The following is a 22,156-nucleotide window of genomic DNA, read 5'->3' on the forward strand; positions in this document are numbered from 1 at the left end:
AATGGTTAATTTGTTAGTTCTTTTATTGAAGAAATAAAATAATTATATTTACACGACGTCCTATATCTATTTAGACATATTCTTCTGTCTTTTATATAATTATATTTCCCTCTCATGAGGTTTGATATAATTACATATAGATCTTTTGTGATTTGAAAAATTATATTTAATATCCTTGAAATTTAGTTCTATCTAACAAATAAATCCATTTGTTAGTAAAACATTTATAAAATTTGTTGATATCAACAAAAGAACTGGATAAAAAATCTATATTTTTCGTCAATTGACTTATTACTGATTTATTGCAGGTCAAATAAATTTTTTTATGATCAAATTAACCCCATACGTCTTCACACGTTAATGCATGCGATGATATGTATCTTCACTATTATAAGAGTAGTATAATCAGAAAAAAATTATTTGACCTGCAATAAGTCAAATAAGTCAATCAATGGTAAATATCTATTTTTCATTCAGTTTTTTTGTTACTATTAGCAAATTAAGTGAAATTTTACTAACGAACGAACCTATTTGTTAGAAGAAAATAAACTTCAGAGATATCAAATATAATTTTTTAAATTATAGAAAATTTAAGTGTAATTACACCAGACTTCAAGGAAAAGGAATGTCATTATGAGAGTATGTTTTGGAGGATGAAGAAGCCAATGTGTTTGTGCATGAGAGCCTCAGGTAGGGGTGGCAACCCGAGCTCGACCTCGATTTGCAAGAATTTGACTCGAGCTTGGTAGTTTTTTTTTATTTTTTATTATTTATTTATTATTATTATTAGATTAAATTATTGGATCGAATCACCAAATTTTTATATAAATATATAAGTAATAAAATATATTGCATAATGTATACTATTTTATAAATATACTAAAGTATAGTATGAAATTTTATTTTATTGTTATAAATATAAGCTACTAATTAGTTTAGTAGTAATATAATTAGTAAAATATATCAAAAAAATACATACTGAACAATTTAAAAATTATAGAAAAGTATCCATTATCTGAAAATAATGCAATCGAAATACATAAAAATATTTTATAATTGAGATTAATATATGTTCACAATCTGCAATAAATTTATATATTTATAAATGTTAGTATTACATCGATGTAACTATCATCATACATTATTGAACAACATGGGTAATCGGCCCATCAAAATTCAGATCAAACCGTTAGATATGATCAAACTTACAGAAAAATACATTTGGTATAGTTTTAGACTTATTGGAATACGGATGTCGAGATTTCGAACTCGAAACATAAAAATAATCATTCAAGACTGTGTATCGTTGAATCAGACCATGTGATTTTAAATTATACCGTCATATATGATCTAATGGATACAGTATTATATATATTTAAATTGGGTATGAATTGAGTACTCGAATTTTAAGATATCGTAATTATTGTTTAAATTTTTTTATCTCATTAAATATATAATAAAATAATAATTAAAATTATTCAACCATTATAATTATTATTATTATTATTATTATTATTATTATTATTTTTAGATTAATTCATAGGGATCACTAAATTTCGGCATAAACTTATAAGTAATAAATAAATTGCATAATGCATAGTATGTATCTTGATATAAATATAAAACTCAAAAAGATGATAAAAAAAAATCATAAGTGAATTACCTGTCAATTAAAAAATGTATAACACAATTCAAATATATATTAAAATATGACATAAAATTTATATGTGTCATATTACATAATAATTCTAATTATAAAAAATATTATAATTTACTAAGTTGTTGATTAAATTTATTTTGTATAAAGATTAAATGTATAAATAAAAGTATCATAATTTATTATTATCCAATATAAAATTATGAAATTGATTAATAATTATAATATATGGTCAATTTTGAGTATAAAATTGATAAAGTATTGAATAAGAAATTAAATATATAAAAATTTTAAAAATAAAAGTATATACAAAAAAATAAAAAATAAATAAAAAAAAGCTCGCGAGCTGAACAGAGTTTGAGCTCGAGCTTGAGTCGACCTCAAAATAGAGCCGGCTCGCGAAGCTCACGAGTCGACTCGACTCGTTTGCCACCCCTAGCCTCAGGTGGACTCACATCGTTTTATATCTGTGTGATGAGGTGATCCAATATGGTATGATGATCATATTTGAGTTTATTTCCTTCTTTCTGAATTCAATTTCCTTTTTCTTTTCATTCTTAGATAGGTAATTCGTTTATAATACCTCGTAATTATTTTTTTTTATTGGGGTTAAACAATAAAATTCCTCATAAAGCCCTAATTATCACTGAAAATGTCGAAAATTACGAAACATTATGACAACAATCCACGTCTTTCTGTTGGGACCAATAAACATAGCAATGATTGATCTTGAACCCATCTAATTAAGGGCAGGCTATTGGATACGTGGATCTATACACACTCTAACACATTGACTCCTATAAATACTTAGGAGGACCCTACAAGATATGTATCCATTTATGACTCTAAGGTTTAGTTCTGCGATTTCGATATAAATTAAGTGAACTGACTTAAGTTCTGGAGAACTGTAGACGGGATGAAACTGACGACTTGTGCTACAAATTAGTCCACCATCCAAATCGAGATAACACGTAAGTAAATCCATCTTAGATATTAAATATCTAACTCAGCTCGTCAGATCATTCATTTACCTCGATGATTGGGATCACCATTCATAGTTGTATATGCATTCCACAAATTCTTGTAGATTTACTCTAAATTTCTTTCCCCTCACAAGCCACAAGAACCTTATTATTTGCCTATTTGTAAGGAGATAAATGTAATTTATAAAATCAAAATAATATAATTATAATAAAATATTATTTCTAAATTATAACCATTTGGTATAAAGTAGTCATTGATATATATATATAACTAGTAAATTTTTATGCTTTCTCGTATTTGGTATATATGGGATTAGACTAGACTATAATACGTGTTTATTTATTTAAAAATTTTATCAGATATTTGACAAAATATTCAAAAAATTTATTCAGATAATGTTCTCAAGATATAGAAAATGAGAATATTTACCATTAAAAAACGAACTAAATGTAAAGGTAGCAGCTATCAACAATTATAAAACGCTTTTCATAAGGACAGATATAAACTATATAGAAAGCGTGTCTTATACTTTAGATTCCGCCACAAAACGTCAACTGTACTTACAATAATTGTGTCTACCAACCAGCTGTAATAAAACCACTAATCAGGGATATAAATGTCATTTCTCCACATCAATAAAAAATAAAAAAAACCAACCAAATCTAAAATGAGATTATTAGCCAATTTTTCTTTTCTTTTCTTGTTTTCTAATTTATATTTCTCCTCAGTTTTAAAGCTTTTAATTTTTTTTTTCAAAAACTCCTTAAATGCCCCACCTCAAAACAAAATTACTCATAAAATTGAAAATTTAATACGTATAATCCTCTGTCTTAAGAAAATTTTAAAATAGTTAACAAAATTGAAAAAATTCGATGCAATTTGTTATATATTTTATAAAATTTTTAAAATAATTCCAAAATTAAAAAAATAGGCACATTTAGTTCCATAAATCTCGTAGAGTAGATGACTAAATATATCAATGTTTTTTCAATTATGGTACTATTTTGAAAATTTCATAAAATGGAAGTTTAAAAATATTGAATTATTTTAATTTTCAAACTATTCTTAAAATAATAGTGTTGGAAAATTATAATTCATGACCAATTGGTAGGCTCAAGCCCACACACCTTGGAAGGCTTGCCCAACTCTGTTGCCTTAGCCCAATCCTCGGTCGAGCCCACTCCAGCCACCCGGCTCATTTCTCACCCCGACCCGATTTCTCACTAATTAAAAGGATTTCTCTTTCTCACCCTCAGCAAAAGAAAATCCCTACCCTAGTTTCCCCAACTCGTCTTTTTTCCTCTTCCCTCTTCTCGGAATCTTGCTAAACTGTCTACCCCCTCTCTCTGTTAATCTATGTCTCTCTCAGTTTTCTAAGCCCTACATCAATAAATACCTACAGTGGTTTTTTTATGTAGAATAACAAAATAAGACATTTTCTTCTCCTTCTTCGCTCCTATTGAAAGCTCTCTTTGAATTTTGTGCTTAGTAAAAAATCTTGAGTGGTCATTTTTGGGGTCTTTGTGACCGACCGTGGTGGTTGTTTTGAGTCCTTGGTGGCTGTTTTGGTAAAGCAAACAGTGGGGAAATTTATTTAAAAAATACAAAAAAAAAGAAAAATAAGTAATGTATTTTGAAAAAAATTAAAAAAGTAAGTGGCACCGCGGTGCCACAATTTTTTATTTTAAGAAAAAAATTCTCTGTCACCACGGTGACATTGTTTTTTCAAAAAAAAAAATTAATGTGTCACCGCGGTTCAAAACCGCGGTGACAAATTTTTTTTTTTAAAAAAAAATTATTTTATTTCACGATGAATTGCTGTCAATTTCTTATTAAAATTTCGGCACCATCATGGCTAGTTGTCAACCATCAAATATACCGTTTGACTCCCCTTGATGAGACGAACATTTTTTCACAGACAATTTCAAGTTTTATCAATCGTAAATAATAAATTTTTAGCACGAACATCGCACCTTTCGGCCGTCGATTCGCCGCCACCGGAGCGACCCACGATCACGAACCACCACCACTGGACTCGCCTCGACCTAACGGTTCTAACGAGACCAATCTAGTTCAATTTTATTAAATATTTGTTAAGATATGAAAATTTGAAGATTTTTCCGCCGAAAATTCACGCTGAAGCTGTTTGTTGTCATTTCTCCACCGTCAGGACGAATCACAGTAAGACCATAGCTGTTCGAATTCTGTCGTCCAGACGATTCCAACAAGACCAATCTTACTCAATTTCATCAAGGATTTATTTGTTCGATTAAAATACATATGTTTTAAAATAGTTATAATATTATTAAATTTTATTTATTAATTAACAATACTATTTATAATAAATAATTAATTAATAATACTATTTATAATTAATTAATAATACTATTTATAAAACTAATTAATTAATAATACTATTTAGACCAATCTTGCTTAATTTCATTAAGTATTTGTTGATATTTGAAAATTTGAAGATTTTTCCACCAAAAATTCGCTGAAACTGTTGTCAAATTCATTTTTTTTTTGTTTGTTCAATTAAAATACATATATTTTAAAATACTTATAATTTATTAAATTCTATTCAATTAATTATAAATAGTATTATTAATTAATTATAAATAGTATTATTAATTATTAATTAACTATAAATAGTATTATTAATTAATTAAATAGAATTTAATAAAATTATAACTATTTTAAAACATATGAATTTTAATTGACAAACAAATACTTGATGAAATTAAGCAAAATTGGTCTTGTTGGAATCGTCTGGACGACAAGATTCGAACGGCTATGGTCTTAATCTGTGATTCGTCCTGACGGTGGAAAAATGGCAGCAAACAGCTTCAGCATGAATTTTCGGCAGAAAAATCTTCAAATTTTCATATCTTAACAAATATTTAATAAAATTGAACTAGGTTGGTCTCGTTAGAACCGTTAGGTCGAGACGAGTCCAGTGGTGGTGGTTTGTGATCGTGGGTCGCTCTGGTGGCGGTGAATCGACGGCCGAAAGGTGCAGTGTTCGTGCTAAAAATTCATTATTTATGATTGATAAAACTTGAAATTGTTTGTGGGGAAATGTTCGTCTCATCAAGGGGAGTCAAACAGTATATTTGATGGTTGACAACTCGCCATGATGGTGTCGAAATTTTAATAAGAAATTAGCAGCAATTCATCATGAAATAAAATAATTTTTTTTTAAAAAAAAAAAATTGTCATTCGCGGTCGGGGTAACATAGAGAATTTTTTTTTTAAATAAAAAATTGTGACACCGCGGTTACTTATTTTTCTAATTTTTTTCAAAATACATTATTTTTTTAATTCTTCTTTTTTCTTCCCACAAACAGTGTTGTGCTTGCCGACTTGAGTGATTGTGGGCTATGTTTATTGGATCTGGCTCTCTAAGCCGTTCATCTTCTTTTCAATTTTTACTGTCGATATTATTTATTTATTATATCTATCAAATTTGTAATTATCTTGTTCATATTTGTTGTTATATTAACTTGTATATTAAGGGTTTTTCAAAACCCACGATCCATTTGCAATAGTTGGATTAGAGGTTATATTTTGGACTCATCACTAACGAATAAATTTATAAATAGAATTATAAATATTAAAATTTCTATGTTATGGGATTAAAAATGAAATTTTATATATTAAAAAAAAAAGGATGTATTAGAATCAAAGAATTGAAAATTACAATTTAATTTACAGATTTTGCGCGATTGTCGCCGTAATAAGATAAATACCACCTAACAAACTTTTTCAACCCGGTTTGCAAATCGGTTGTGGGCTTGTACCCTAATTCCCTCCGGGCCGAGCTTATATTAGCGTGCGTGAACGGAACGTCGCCGTTTCCTGGCATTTCCACCATCTTCTTCCTCGCCTTCACTTTCAGTTGCTTCTCCAGTATACCCACCATCATCGGCACCGTCACCGGCGATGTGTTGCCCAAATTGAAGATCCGATACTGAGCCGGGCGCCGTTTCTTCCCACCCGACCCGGTACTCTTCTTTGCCGTGTCCAGTGACGCCACGCAGCCCTTCACTATGTCGTCTATGTATGTGAAGTCACGGGCCAAGTCGACCCGGTTCTTGCCCCGGTATATTGTTATGGGTTTTCCTTGCAGGATGTTCCGGGTGAAAGAAAAGTAGGCCATGTCGGGTCTGCCCCATGGGCCGTAAACAGTGAAGAAGCGCAACCCGGTTATTGATAACCCGTAAATGTGGTTGTAAGTATGGGTAATTTCTTCCCCGGCTTTCTTCGTTGCGGCGTACAGGGAAGCGGGTCGATCTGTTAGATCCGATTCGGAGAACGGCGTCTTCTCGTTCAACCCGTAAACGGAACTGGAGCTGGCCCAGACAATAGCGGGTTGCGGGTCGGCGTTCTTGCATGCTTCAAGAAGCGTGACGAGACCCGCGATGTTGCTGTGCACATAAGAGTGTGGATTCTCCATGGCGTAGCGCACCCCCGCCTGCGCCGCCAGGTGCATCACATGGGTGAAGGCCACGATCTCGAAAAGCTTCGCTAACATGCGCGCGTCGTTGACATCACCCTCGACGATGAATACATTGTGGGAACTGAGGAGATCTCTGCGGGCCCTCTTCAGAACAGGGTCGTAGTAGTTGTTGAAGTTATCCAATCCAACGACGCCGTCTCCGCGTTTTTTAAGCGCGAGGGAAACGTGCGTTCCGACGAAGCCAGCGGCGCCGGTGACGAGGACAGAGAATCCATTCTGGCGGTGGATCTGGGCGGAGGAGCGGACCTGTTTCTCCCACTGGATCCCACCCCACGCGGTGGAGAAGTACCGGCTGCCGGAATCCACAAATGATTGGAAACTCAGATACGCCGCCGTCAAGGCGACCAAGAACAGAGCCCACAAGAACATCGTGCTTGTGGAGGCGAAACACCGATGGAACTGCCGATGCATTGCGTGCGATCTATCCTTAAACTTCCCCGGCGTCGATGGCAGGAACAACTCTTCCTCCGTCGACGAACGCATTTCTTTTCCACCCCCCAAAAATCAAATCAAATCTTCCAAATTCTCTAGAGGACCACTTCAAAACAAATCAAAGATTATCCCCAACAACTTCTCTTGGGCCACGAATTAGAGGGACGAAAGTAAAACAAAAAACAAGAAAAGCAAAGGGAAAACTGAAATTACAGAGCCAGATGGAAAACAAAACGCATCTGCTAAGGGAAGACGAAATGGAAAGCGGGTAATATATAGCGGGAATACTCCTGAACGCGGTTGAGGAAAATATTTACCCCGGCGGCGGAGGAGAGAGAGAGAGAGAGAGCCACCAATGAGTGGAGAGTGTAAGATGTGAATGATTAGCAGAGCAGAAGATAAAGTTTTTGACTTTCGGTTGGTAACGAAGGGTGGGGATTTGGGGAAATAAATGTGTTGGAGAGCCACGCGCCGGCTGTGAGGTTGTGGAAAGTTTCTTTGTACCTCCAATTTTGATGGTTTTAATTTGATTTATGAAGAGGGTTTGGATATTAGTTGGAAGAAAATAAAATCTTTGTTTGGAATATTTAACAGAGGTCTTGCTTCCTCTCCTTTCTATTCTTAACCATAAATTACACCCACATCTCTCTAAATTATATCGAATTATCTGGTGTGGCACGTTGTTCATGTGTGTATATATATTAAATAATTTTTATTTTTTATATAAATATATAAATTTATCAATTAAATATAAAATTTAAAACGGGATAATTACACTCCCCTCTCTTAAAGTTTGTGTAATTATACGCAAACTCCATGTGATTTGAACAATTATATTTAGTGCCTCTGAAGTATGCTTCCGTCTAACAAATAAGTCACTTCGTCAGTCAAAATTTATCAAATTTGTTATTATTAACAAAAAAGGAATGAAAATTGATATTTATTCTCAATTGACTTATTGCAGATCAAATAATTTTTTTCCGACCAAACTCCAATTATAACGGCGAAGATATACCTTCTCACATGCATTAAACGCGTGGAGACGTATGAGGGTAATTTGATCATAAAAATATTAATTTGATCTATAATAAATTAGTAATAAGTCAATCAAGGTAAATATAATTTTTTTTCAATTTTTTTATAAATATCAATAAATTCGATGACTTTTGACTAACGGATTGACTTATTTGTTAGACAGAAGTAAACCTTAGGGGTGCTAGATGTAATTTTCTAATTCATAGAGGGTCTATATAAAATTACACCATATCTTAGGGAATGGGAGTGTAATTATCCCCTTTATAAAGGTTGTAAGTTAGTTATTTTGTCAGTTGAAGGGTTTTTTTTATCATAGAAAAATGGTAGAACAGTGTTATTAACTGTCGTTTGTAAGAGTGGATACCATTTCTTTTTTATACTAGCATAGATACATTATATGAAAAAGAAATAAATAAAATTTAATTTATCAGTTAATGTAAAATTTAAAAAGATAAATAAGTTAATTATTTTATCCATTGAAGGGTATTTTTGGCCTGATATCATGGAGTGTTGGTGTAATTAACCTTAACTTTTATATACTCGAAAATGAAAATGATGTTTTATGTAGGGTTGTAGAAAAAAAAAACAAAATATTTTGTTATATACATATATATATATATATATTAGTTGTTGTTACACATGGTCCCAGCGAGCATATAAAAACTTATGGTGTGATATAAAAAAAATTAAAAAAACACACAAAACGTAGTGCGGTGATGAAAAAGAAAAAAGCATATGAGAAAAAAAATGTGGGGGTAAAGTAAGAAAGAAAGAAAGAAAAATTATAATTGTGTGTTGTTAAAAATATAAAAACTTGTAAGAAAAAATAAATATAGAGATATTAATTATAATAGAAGTTATTAAAATTATGAAAGTTTGTTAGGGCAAAAAATATGGAGAACATGAGATGAAAAAAATAGTTATAATTCTAAAATAATTAAAATAAATATTAAAATTACGATTATGGGCAATATCTTTTGAAAGAATAAAATGAACGAAAAGGTAAAATAAAATAATAAAAAATTGGTATGATCAATGAATTTTCGTTTATAATTACAAATAGCTTTTTATTATTTGATCGTCTAACAAATACTCATCAGTGATAGGCAATTATAAGAGTGTATTTATTAGACCATCATTAAAGCATAAGAGAATCTGTAATTATGACAAATTTCAGAAAATCACATCATAATTTATCCTATTAAATTTGTTCGAATACATAATATTTATATAATCATCGAATTGATAATATAATCTTACACTATTACCTTTAAAACAGTTGTTTTGATACTTTAAAGAGGTCGATCGATGTAATATCAAATTATGTGGAACATTTCAGTCAAATACTTAGTAGAGTCAGCCCGCAACACGAACATAATATTTGGATTCATTTTCTGAGTATTTTGTTGTATTTTATGGAGATAGAGAGAGAAAAACAAAGATAAATAAGTGTGTGTTAGAGATAGTATGTATGTTGAATTTGTTTTTAGAGATAATTTAAAATAAGTATTATGTTTAATGTTGTGTTTTGGGAGACAAAAATTACTATTCATTGTCAAATCATTGTCATATCATGCCTTTTTATATATATTTATATATATATATGTGTATATATATGTATGTATTTGTGCTAAAACAGTTTAAAACACCTAAATAAGGTATTTTTGAATGATGGCAAACATTGGGTATGTTTTGACTTGTCCCGAAAATAAGTTGGAAATGAAAACAAACATAGCGGAAATGTTTGGATTTATGTTCTCGCATTTTTCGAGACAAGATAAAACGTACCTAATGTTTATTTTTATATTTTTACACTTTATTTGTGTGTTTTTTTGTTTTTCAACTTTCTATATATAATATATATACATTTAATAATATAAAAGAGACATGATTTAACAATAAACAGTTATTTTTGTTTCTAAAAAATACAACATTAAATATACAATATTTATATATATACATATTTATATATAAAAGAGATGATTTGACAATGAACAACAATTTTTATCTCCAAAATCTCAACATCAAACATACACCACTTATTTTAAAATATTTTAAATTACTTCGAAACACAAATTCAAACATACCATCTATTTTCAACATACACTTACTTATCTCCATTTTTCTCTCTCTATCTCCAAAATACAAAACAAAACACTAAAAACAGAAATCCGAACATAAGGGAACATTTTTTAACAGCGATCGGAATGTTTTTATTAATAATTTTTAATAATAATTATTTTATTTTCCATAAAAAGCCTTTTTTTTTTAATTTTATTTGAACAAACATAAAAGGCTTATTTAAACCACATTTACTTGTGCATTTAAGGGGTTATATAATTTTTAACTCCACCTTATCTCTTTCATGATTCCAGCCGCTAATTATGGCCACATCAGATATTATTATTTAACCAAAATTTTTATTTAAAAAAATAGATTATTTCTTATATTATAAATAATTATACTTCAAAATTCAAGATAAATAAATATCATTTATTATGTTACAAACAAAAATCGATAAAAAAACATAAGTATTAATCATGGTCTTAGCTATGGTCGAAACTAATATTTTGGTGTTGCTTGCATAAGCAATAAGTCTATTTATTATCTAATCATAATTAATTAGCTTTCGTTCCGATGATTTACTCTCGACTATAAAAATTAATCATCTAAATATCATAGGACGGGTTTAATTAAACTCATGGCCGATCATTTCTTGGTTCTTGACCAACCATTAATTGGCCTAGAACCTGTCCCGTCCCCGACCCACCAGAACCTATACCCGATGAGTCTAACTTGTGAAATTCGATCTTTTTTAATCAATTTATATGATTTTTTTAAAAAATAATGAGATTATTGTTTGCAAATATATATTTTTATTGGATACATATTTAATGAAAATAAATAAAATTAAGAAGTAATAGTGATTATCAATGTAGAGGTGACGTTACATACAAGCAAGTAGGATGTGATAATTAAATTAAAGAAATCAAGAGGGGGTTTTGGATGAGGTCAAAGATGTGTGGTTTGTGACGTTTGGAGAAGTGATTAATTAAGTTAATAATATAGTTTAAGGTTGTTAATTAGTGATGTTTTGTCACGTAATTATTGGATGGATATGAACTATGAAGACATCATCATTAATTTCCGATGATTGGAAACTCGTAATAAATGAAAAAAATGCGAGCAACCCCTTTGTGATATCGCAAATGAGCAAATTACTTTCTTGTGGAAAAATAAATAGTGATTTATTTCCCTATATGTTTTAAAATACAACAATTTACCTCCCTATGTTTTTAAAATGAAGAAATTTACCTCCTTATATAATGAGTAAATTGCTTTATTTTAAAAAGTATAGGGGGATAAATTATCATATTTTTTTATAAGGGGGTAATGTGCTCATTTTCAATATTACAGGGGGGTAAATTGATATTCACCCCGTAATAAAATAACGAGATGATTGCAATGTAAGTCAACGATGATAAATATGTCTTTTCATTCAACTTTCTTTTAATATCAACAAATTTCGTGGATTTTAAAAACTGAATTTTCAAACTACAGGGATTCTATTTGTAATTAGACTAAACTTTAGGGAAGGATATTGTAATTATCCCTAACTAAAGGGTAACGAGCCCTCTTGAGGTTTGATATACAAATACATCCTCGTTGTTTTGAAAATTACCAACACCTCTTTGATTTTAACGGTCGTCGAACAACTAGCTTAATTCGTCAGTCTCTGTTAGGTTTTTCATTCATTTCTTTTTTTTTTTTGGTGATGAACTAATCTGAACACCCTTGTGAACTACAGATTATAACTTTTCTTATTTTTGAAATTCTTTTTACGGACAGAATGGACAATTTTTTTCAAAACTTTTCATCCACCTCGTCCGATTTTTTCACAATTTAATTTTTAAAACTTTGAAGTAAGAGCTAGAGAAACATCAGGAGGTATTGCTAATTTTCCAAACAATAAAAAGTATTTACAATTATGCCTAACCTCGAGGGAGCCCGAAGTAATTTTCCATAAAATAAAACTGAGGCGTAAGAGTCGTAAAATAAGATTGTCGTCGTACAATAGTAAGGGAGCTAAATTCTTGACGGCTAGCAACATTTTCAAATTTTAGAATTGTACGTATTCGGAGGGGTTTAACTCTTTTACTCTCGACCGTACAAAATTAATTTTATTTCTAATGTAATATGAGGACACCTAGGGTGTAATTTCCCTTTTATTATTATTTTTTATTAATACTATTATTTTTATTGATAGATGATGTAATTTTGAAAATGACAAATTATTAAAGGTCTATTTGGATTAGCCAATTTAGATTTCAATGTATTAATTTTTTTTAAAAAAATTCTATCAGTATTCAATAACTCCCTAATTTTAACGGTCATCTAATAATTAATTTAATCTATCAATCTCCGTTAGGTAGGGTCAAATAGCATAAAAACCCTCTTATTTTTTGAAAATTCAGTTAACCCCCTTCTATTTTAAAAATATTCTAGAGTCCCCCATCTGTTTTCTTAAATACAGCTTAATCGCCCTTCTTCGTTAAATATAATTAACGGTAATTTTTTGATAAAATAACTGTATGAATTACATATTACATACTATTTTTTATTTTAATGACCCGTAAGTTCTTGTTGATTAGATGAGAATCATTAGATCTAACCAAATAATCTTAATCATTAGATTTTAAATTTATAAAAAAACAAAGGTTTAGATTTATTTAATTTTAAATATAAATTATAAAAAATAAAATTATTATAAAGAATTAAATAAAATTACATTCCCCCTCCCGTCGCCCTTCCTTGCCCCCCACCTCCAGCCTTAGGAGAGGTGGCGACCAATATCGTTGCACAGTCCAGATTTGGGCGACATCATTATTGCCCAGAACCCTACAAATGGCGGTGACAACGGTTGCCTCGGTTTGGGCGGCATCGACGACTTTTTTATTTTTTTTATATTTAATTTATCCTTTTAATTTCTAAATTTTTAAATTAAAAAATGGCTAAAAATTGAAATTAATTAAATTTAAAATAATTTGTTTAAACATTTTCAAAAGTTTAAAAATAATAGGAAAGTATCAAGTTCTCATTTTCAATACTTATAACATTAATTTAAATTTAATTAATAATATTTTAAATTAGTTAATAATGTATAATTTTTATATGAATAAAAACAGCGAAATCAAGAAGAAAAAGAACCTACAAGCGGAAGAAATCTTGGCCCCGCTCTTCGAATTGTTTGTTGACATGGACAAAGTCAGGGAAAACCTCTGAAATTATTTCAATATTGAACCTGTCCAAGTCAAATAGCAATGATTCGAAGCACTTCTTTTTACACTATTTCGGAAACCCAAGGACTCAATCGTATGGATATGTAAAATACAGGATTTCCAATCCTAGCAGAAAAGGGAGGGAAACGGATACTCAATTTAAAGTGAGTAAACAGAATTCCATACTCGATCTCATAGATACAAAATATTAGTTAATAATGTATAATTTTTATACTTAATTAATATTCATATTTGTTAAGATATTTAAAATTATATTATCATTTTAATATGATTCTTTAGTTTAAATTATATAAAAAAAAAGATTATATATATATTTTTGTATTTTAAAAAATTATTTAATTTTTTAGAGAGATAAAAATACAAAAAAAAAAAGTAAAAAATGCTCAACACTATTATATAGGTAAAATACCCCAAAAATTCACCCAAGAACTCCAAAGTCTCATCTATTTGTCCATTTTTTATTTATAATTTTTTCTTTTTAAAGTAAGACCAAAATTGATAGGTTTATACATAATTTTATCAAACATTAGGAAGTATTGATAATTTTGTTACCATAAAAAATATTTATAATTATGCTAAATATCAAGAGAGCTCGTTGTAATTTATCAATATATATATAGCAGAACGAAGTTTGACTAAAATTATGCTGATTTTGACCAAATTTTGATAATTTTGAATTTTTTAATGGACAAGAAAAAATCTCATTGGTTATAAACACATCTAATTAAATATATTATATATTTATTTTGTGTTTATCCAAAATATTATCTTCGGGATTATAATTGAATTTTTTAATTGTCAAGAAAAAATTTCACTGGTTAGAAACATTATCTATTTTAAATATCTTAATTATTTATTTCGTATTGATCCAAAATTCTATCTCCAAATTTCAAATTACAATATAACATCGATTAAAAACATCACCTATTTTAAGTATGATATTTGTTTGTATTTATTTGAAATTTATGTTCAAGATATAGCTGAAATTTTATGTTAATGAGTACGTATTTCATTTTTTAAAATTCATTTTTAAAATTTTATGATAAGCTTATTTCATGTTAATAAGTACATATTTCGTTTTTAAAATTTGTTTGTATACTTGTACTTAATCAATCATTTAGGTTTTATTTCTATTTAAATATTTACTTTTTTGTATCTTTTATACACAAGTTTATATGTATAGATATATATTATTTACATTCATTAAATTTTTGTTTTTTATAATTTAATTTTTTTTGTTTCTTTCAGATTTTATATTTTTATTTTTCTACAAAAATAAATAAATTTTTATTTGTATAATTATACTTAAACTAAAATTTAGTTTTTATTTCTATTTAAATATTTACCCCTTTGTATTTATTATAGACTATTTTTTTTATATATTATAGTTTCATTCATTAATTTTTTGTATTTTATAGTTTATTTGTTTGTTCTTTTTCATATTTTTTTTTATCTCTTTTGTTTTGCAATAAAAAGGATAGATTTAGTAAAGATAATTTTCATTAAGTAAAAAGAAGTACAATAGTATAACTTGCTTAATCTAAGCAGTTTCCTCGACAGGCCAAGAAATCTGCCATAAATGGTAAAGCGCATAAGTGCTAATAGCAGTAGGTAATTCTACACTAAGAATTCTCTGCTGCACATCTCGAACCATCAGCGCACCCACAGTGCGTGTATCTCTATATACTTTATCAAATCGCCTAATGTTGCGCTCACGCCAGATATGGTACACACATGAGGCCAAAAGAGCATGGTAGGCCGTAGAAACATAGTGTTTGTCTCTTCATCCAACCAAAGTGTGCGTTGAACCACCCTTAAGCAGCCACGCGAATAAGTACATAAAAAAAAAGATGATCATGGGTCTCATCAGTACCATCAGAATATAGTACGCAGGAACTATTAAGATGATCCAACCAAGACTTATCTATATTAGAGAGTCTACCAAGAATCGCCAGTCATAACACAAAAGCATGTTTAGGGGTTTTGAAGCGGCACAACAATAGTGAAGACCAGCCTACCTTGGGCGCTTCACCCCGTAGTGAACAAATCAAGTTTCCTCCATCCCCAAGAACCACCTCGCTTAGGGGGCATCCAGATTGTAACTTTTCTCAAGTGAGTATGATAGATCCAATCAACTCAAATAGAAGCTCGGTTGCTTTGAATAAGCTGCCACAATTAGAGTCCCATAATTGCGCGATTAGGAATTGCAATATCTTGAATCCCTTAACCACTTTCATCAATAGGACGATATACACAACCCCATGACACCTTAAAAAAAAAAAAAGGGTAGATTCATTTAGTGCTAACAGGTGCATATTGCATTTAATATTATTTGTATAGCTCTACTCAAAGTATCAATTAGTATGTCTTTTTTCGGTTTAAATATTTATCCCTTTGTATTTTTTGTGTACTACTTTTTTAATATATTATAGTTTCATCCATTAAATTTTTATGTAATAGTTTAACTGTTTTAGATCTTTTTCAGTTTTCTTTTTCTGTTTTGTCTTTTGTTTTTCAACAAAATGGAACAAATCCATTTATACTAATAGGTACAAATTTTATTTAATATTCATTTGTATGATTCTACTTAATTTGATATTTACTTTTTATTTTTATTTAAATTTTTACCCTTTTTTTTTATTTTTTTATAGATATCTATTATAATTACATCCATTAAAATTTTATTTTATAGTTTAATTTTATTGTTCTATTTTAGATTTTATATTTTTTCGTATTTTATTTTTCTACAATAATAAACCGATTTATTTTACCGTTGATTGATATATATTTATTTAATATTTATTTGTATTATACTCTACTCAAACTATGATTTATTTTTTTATTATTGTTTAAATGTTTACCTTTTTATATTTTTTATAAACCATTTTTATATATATTACGGTTCAATTTGTATATTAAAATTTTATTTTATAGTTTAATATTTTTGTTAAATATTTCATGACAATGTACTCCTTATCTTTTTCTTTTTTATATTTTTCTATAGAATTGGGTATTTGTATATATAAAAAAGAAGAGTGATCTATATATGAAATATAATGTAATAATTTTATAAAAGCAATCCTCCTAAAATACAAATTTTGGTTAGTAGAAAACATTGTATGTATAGAAAAATTTAATTTTCAATAATAATCAAGATAGATTAAAAATTCAAAAACTATTATGTTTTATCTATTAAAAATGACAAGAGTTTATTTTAAAAATTCAATTTCTTTATTAAGTAATATATTATAGAATATTTTATTTATTTTTTTAAAAAAATTATATAACCATGCATAGCACGAGTTCTTCGCTAGTATATGTATAAAGTTTTTGCCAGATATTAAACATCAAGAAAGGTAGATGACAAATAACCCAAATTAATAACATAATTACGATCATGTCTTAGTATGAAGTCCCATGAATAAATTTGAGATCATGAGTTTGAGTATTATCGGATGTGTAAGTATTTGTCTCACTTTATGTAAAATTATTAAATTTTTTTATAATTATATTAATATATTAATTGAATCGAGAGTTATTGTAATTTGTTGAATGCATGTAATGCTAAAAAAAAAAAAAGTTAATACAGTAAAACCTCTATAAATTAATAACATTGGGACTATAAAATTTTATTAATTTAGAGAGATATTAATATATCGATAAATTAATATTTTATTAATTAAAAGAGAGAGTTTTTAAATTCAGCAAATTTAGTACATATGTATTGAAAATAAATGAATTCGTATATGTTTCATTGATTACCTTCATGCATCAATCAATTCTTTGTAACTAATTAAATATATTCATGTATAATATCAATTCATTGTATATAATTAACTATTATATTCATAGACACATGTATCAATTTATTGGAATTACATAAATATATATGTTTACATTAATTCGTTGCACTTAAATAACTATTATAGCCAATTAAATATATTCATGCATGATAAATGAAACACATACTATATAAATTTCAATATGAAAATAAATTCATAACACCCAACCATGTCTTCTCATCTAAAAAGCATCGCAAAATCATCCATGAATGATTAAATGCGTAAAGCATTACAGACTTTATATTTAGCAAATTACCATAATATTCATAATTGTAATATCTATGAATTATTAATTTAGAGTTTTAACGGGACCTAACTGAAAAATTATTATCTTATTATCTTATCGAATTTGATAATTTTTTATAAAGGCCCAAATCGAGACCGAAAAATTTTATTATTTTAAAAAATTTATTAATTTTTAAACTATTAATTTATAGAGATTTTACTCTAACATTATATTTCAATTCAAATTATAGTACTATCAGTGCTGGGAGTCGGAGTTAGAGTGTAAATTTTTTCCCATGTGGGGTTTCACACTTCACATATGCTTGGGGAGTGGAGTAGTCAACTCTTCAAGGGCATTTCTGTACATTTCACTTGGAGACATTTAGAGCAAAAAATAACTCTACCCGCCAAGAGTGCGCGTAGCTCCCCATCCACTTCCAACCAGTCAAACACTGTTGACCCGGTCGCCATACTAACAAGGGATAATTACTCTTTCTTCTTCAAAAATTTAAATAATTAAACGTAGATCCCCTATAGTTTACAATATTATATTTAATATCTTTAAAGTTGGATTCCGTATAATAAATAAGTCATTCCGTTAGTCAAAATTCATTAAATTTGCTGATATTAATAAACAGTTTGAATGAAAATTAATATTTACCATTGATTGACTTATTGTAAATCAGATAATTTTTTTGGACAAAAATATCTTTATAACGGTGGAAATATACCTCGTCAAATACATTAACGTGTGAAGACGCACGAAGATAATTTAATTATAAAAAAATTTATCTAATTTATAATAAATCAATAATAAATTAATTAAAAATAAACGGCGCTGTGACCAGCGAAGGCAGTAAATTCGGCGGTTGTATTTTTATTTTCAATTTGACATTGAGAAATATGTGGGCGGTGGCGGTGCTCATTCATTGACTCACTCACCTTATCCCCTTCATTTCTGCTCAACAGCAGCCAGCACCCCGTTTTTGCCCTTTGTTTACTTTTTGGATACTGAAGGCTAAGGCTGCGTTTGCTTCCCTAACAGGAAAGCCAAAAGGAAAGGGAGGGTGAGGATAAGAATAATAATTTTTTTTAAATTATTTAGTATGATTAGAAATGAAATAAGTTTTAGATATTTATTATTGTTTTGTAGAGAAAAATAAATTGATAAAAAATATTAAATATTAAAATTATATTAATAAAATAAGTTAATATTATACTAAAATAATTTAAAGTACAAAAAATTAATAATAAAAATATTTACAAACAATAATAAGATTATTTTACATTAAGGTTATATTTTTTTAAAAATTATGTACGATTGCTGTTAGCGGGAAAAGAACAGAAGAAATTGAGAGAAATTATATATAAACGTAGTAGAATATGTATCTCTTTTTTGTACTTTTGACCTTATACTTTGATGTCCGAAACAAAATTGGGCTCCAATTAATTTTCATATACATTCAGTTTTACTTTCACTCTATCTATTCTTCCGAACCAAATACTAAACATTTTCTTATACGGCCATATTTCACCCCAACCAAACATGCGCTTAATTATTAGGAACAATTATACTATCTCTTTTTGAGATTTGGTGCAATTACACGTAAACCTCATATGGTTTGGAAAATCACATTTAATATTCTTAACGTTTGTTTCTATCTAACAAATAGATCATTCCGTTAGTCAAAATTCACCAAATTTGCTAATATTAGTAAAAAAAATAAAATAAAATTCATATTTATCCCTAATTGATTTATTACAGATTAAATAAATATTTTCCAAACCAAGCTACCTTATTATAAGGTGAAGATATACCTCCTCACATGCATTAACGTGTAATGATGTTTAAGGATAATTTGTGAAAAAGATTTGTTTGACTTGCAACAAGTAAGTAACACGTCAATTGTGGGGTAAATAAGAATTTTCAGTCAATTTTTTTTTTTTTTTTTAATTTAGCATAAGCAAATTCTATGAATTTCGATTAATAAGTTGAGAGGAAGCAGACGTCAAAGGTACCAACAGTTTTCTATGAAATTATAAGTATACCCTCGAAACGGTGTTATGAAATTTAACCCGTGAAGTGTATTTATAAGATTTTGTTCCTAAATAAAGACACATATGTAATTATAATTATAACTTCATGAGATGTATTTATAATTTTTTGGAACAATCTTGTCAGCATTGTATTATTTGAGCAATTAAATCAAATTAATACTGATTTAATATTATAAACTGACAGAAAAATCTCAACCCTGATTAAAAACAAATTAACCACTTGAGAATATAAGTTTGGAAAAACAATTTTTTTATTTAATTTCTAATAATTCTTTTAGGTTAAAATAAAATATTCATTTGCCAGTGCATAGTAAAAAATATTGCACCACTTGCGACTCAGATATCTACATCGATTGCAGGAACTGGACCAGAAAAAAGTAGTGTGCATGTGGATTCATTTCCCAGAGTTGTTTCTTAATGATAACGTTTTTAAATACTTGTGGCAGATTCTACTTGCAATAGAAACAAAAGTATATTATACAGACAAACATATAAGGCCCGTATAAAGTTAGAATGAATAAAATTTCGTGAAATAGGGCACCGATTGAGTTTTCCAAGTGAGGGGTTTGGGACGGCCAGACGAGCTCGTTCCCACGAACTGCGCCAAGTAGTGTGGCTTGTGATTTGAGTGAGATATTCGTATAAGCCCAATGTTTTTGCTTGAAGAGACGTTTTATTAGAGAAAGAAAATCTTGAGGTTTATAAGTCATTCAAATTTACCGTTTTGCAATCAACATGAAGTGACTGTCTATATTAGTCGAAATTATGAAAATCTTGGAAAAAATAGCATGCTGATTTGGTATTTCGGTTTTAGATCACAGATTGAATCCTTGGTTTCAAATATATAATTTAAGAATATACTTAATCGTCCATAATTATTCAATTTATATTTGAAATGATATTCTTGATTACATTAACAATTAAAACACTAATTTATATTTTATGCCAAGAAGTCTGTAAAGCATATGAATATAATTTACTTTCATATATATTGTATTTGGATTGATAAATTTAAATTTAAAAAGGATATTTTAAATTATTCTACATTAAAAAAAATCTAAAATCCACCAATATTTCACCAAAAAACAATGTTCTACTACTACATGAGAATAGAAGCGGTTTGAATCCCCTGTAATATTGTAAAGAAGCAGAAGCTCTACTATACTCCATTACGAGAGAAATCTTCTTCTTCTTCTTCTTGAATGCTTCGACTGATAAAGAATTTTGGCCATTAATGGAGTTCTCTATTACATTTCTTTCTTCCTTTACTTTCTTTACATGGTATAAAAGCCATCTTTGATAGTCTCTGATTCCTTGGTACAAACTTTCTTCCTTCTTGATTCACTTTTAGAAAATTATAAGAAAACTCTGCAACAAAATGGTAGAAAATTCAGAAGCCTTGAAGCTGCATCCTAGTGACAATCCAGGTCAAGCCTAGTATCAACTCCATCAGATGGCTCCAACTATCTCTCATGGAGTCGATTAGTGAAGATAACCTTAGGGGCCAAAATGAAATTAAGCTTCATAAATGGAGAAGAAATCAAACCCATAGAAAATAGGAAAGGATTAGAACAGTGGATAAGAGTAGATTACATGGTGACTTCATGGATTCTAAACTCCATCTCAAAAGAAATTGTGGAAAGTTTTCTGTACACCAACACTGCCAGAGAACTTTGTATCAAATTAGAGACCCGATTTGGACAAAGCAATGGACCAATGGTCTATCAACTAAAAAGAGAAATGGCTTCCATATTATAGGGTTCCTTGTCAGTCTCAACCTACTTTTCCAAGCTTAAAAGAATTTAGGATGAGCTGGCCTGCATCAGTTGTAACCTGTGGAACTACCAAAGAAATGGCTGAACTTAAAATGTCATACCAATTGCTGTAGTTTTTAATGGATTTACAAGAAAGCATGATCATGTTAGGAACCAGATCCTCATGATGGATCTTTTCCCCAATGTCAGCAAAGCCTACTCTATGATGTTAAGAATTGAAAGGCAAAAGGAATAAATTCAGGCAGCTCATACACTGCTCAAAGCATGGGAATGTAAGCTTCCAAGAAATACAAGTTTCATAGATCCTTCCAAGAGAAAATGAATCTAAC

The 22,156-nt window shown here is 29.0% G+C and overlaps 1 protein-coding gene across 1 annotated transcript; it reads right to left on the reverse strand.

Moving 5' to 3' along the window:
• Positions 1-6,276: 6,276 nt before the first annotated feature.
• On the reverse strand, positions 6,277-8,000 carry LOC105162880 (UDP-glucuronate 4-epimerase 1). Its single transcript, XM_011081040.3, has one exon. The coding sequence runs from the start codon at positions 7,641-7,643 to the stop codon at positions 6,345-6,347; it is 1,299 nt and encodes a 432-aa protein (XP_011079342.1). The 5' UTR covers positions 7,644-8,000; the 3' UTR covers positions 6,277-6,344.
• Between the last annotated feature and the right edge of the window lie 14,156 nt (positions 8,001-22,156).

This window comes from Sesamum indicum, linkage group LG5 (assembly GCF_026168435.1).
Source record: "Sesamum indicum cultivar Baizhima isolate 11 linkage group LG5, ASM2616843v1, whole genome shotgun sequence".
NCBI lineage: Eukaryota > Viridiplantae > Streptophyta > Magnoliopsida > Lamiales > Pedaliaceae > Sesamum > Sesamum indicum.

What these genes read in the sequence shown, in the direction of transcription:
- LOC105162880 (XM_011081040.3), bottom strand. Translation starts at nt 7,643, where the DNA reads ATGCGTTCGTCGACGGAGGAAGAGTTGTTCCTGCCATCGACGCCGGGG.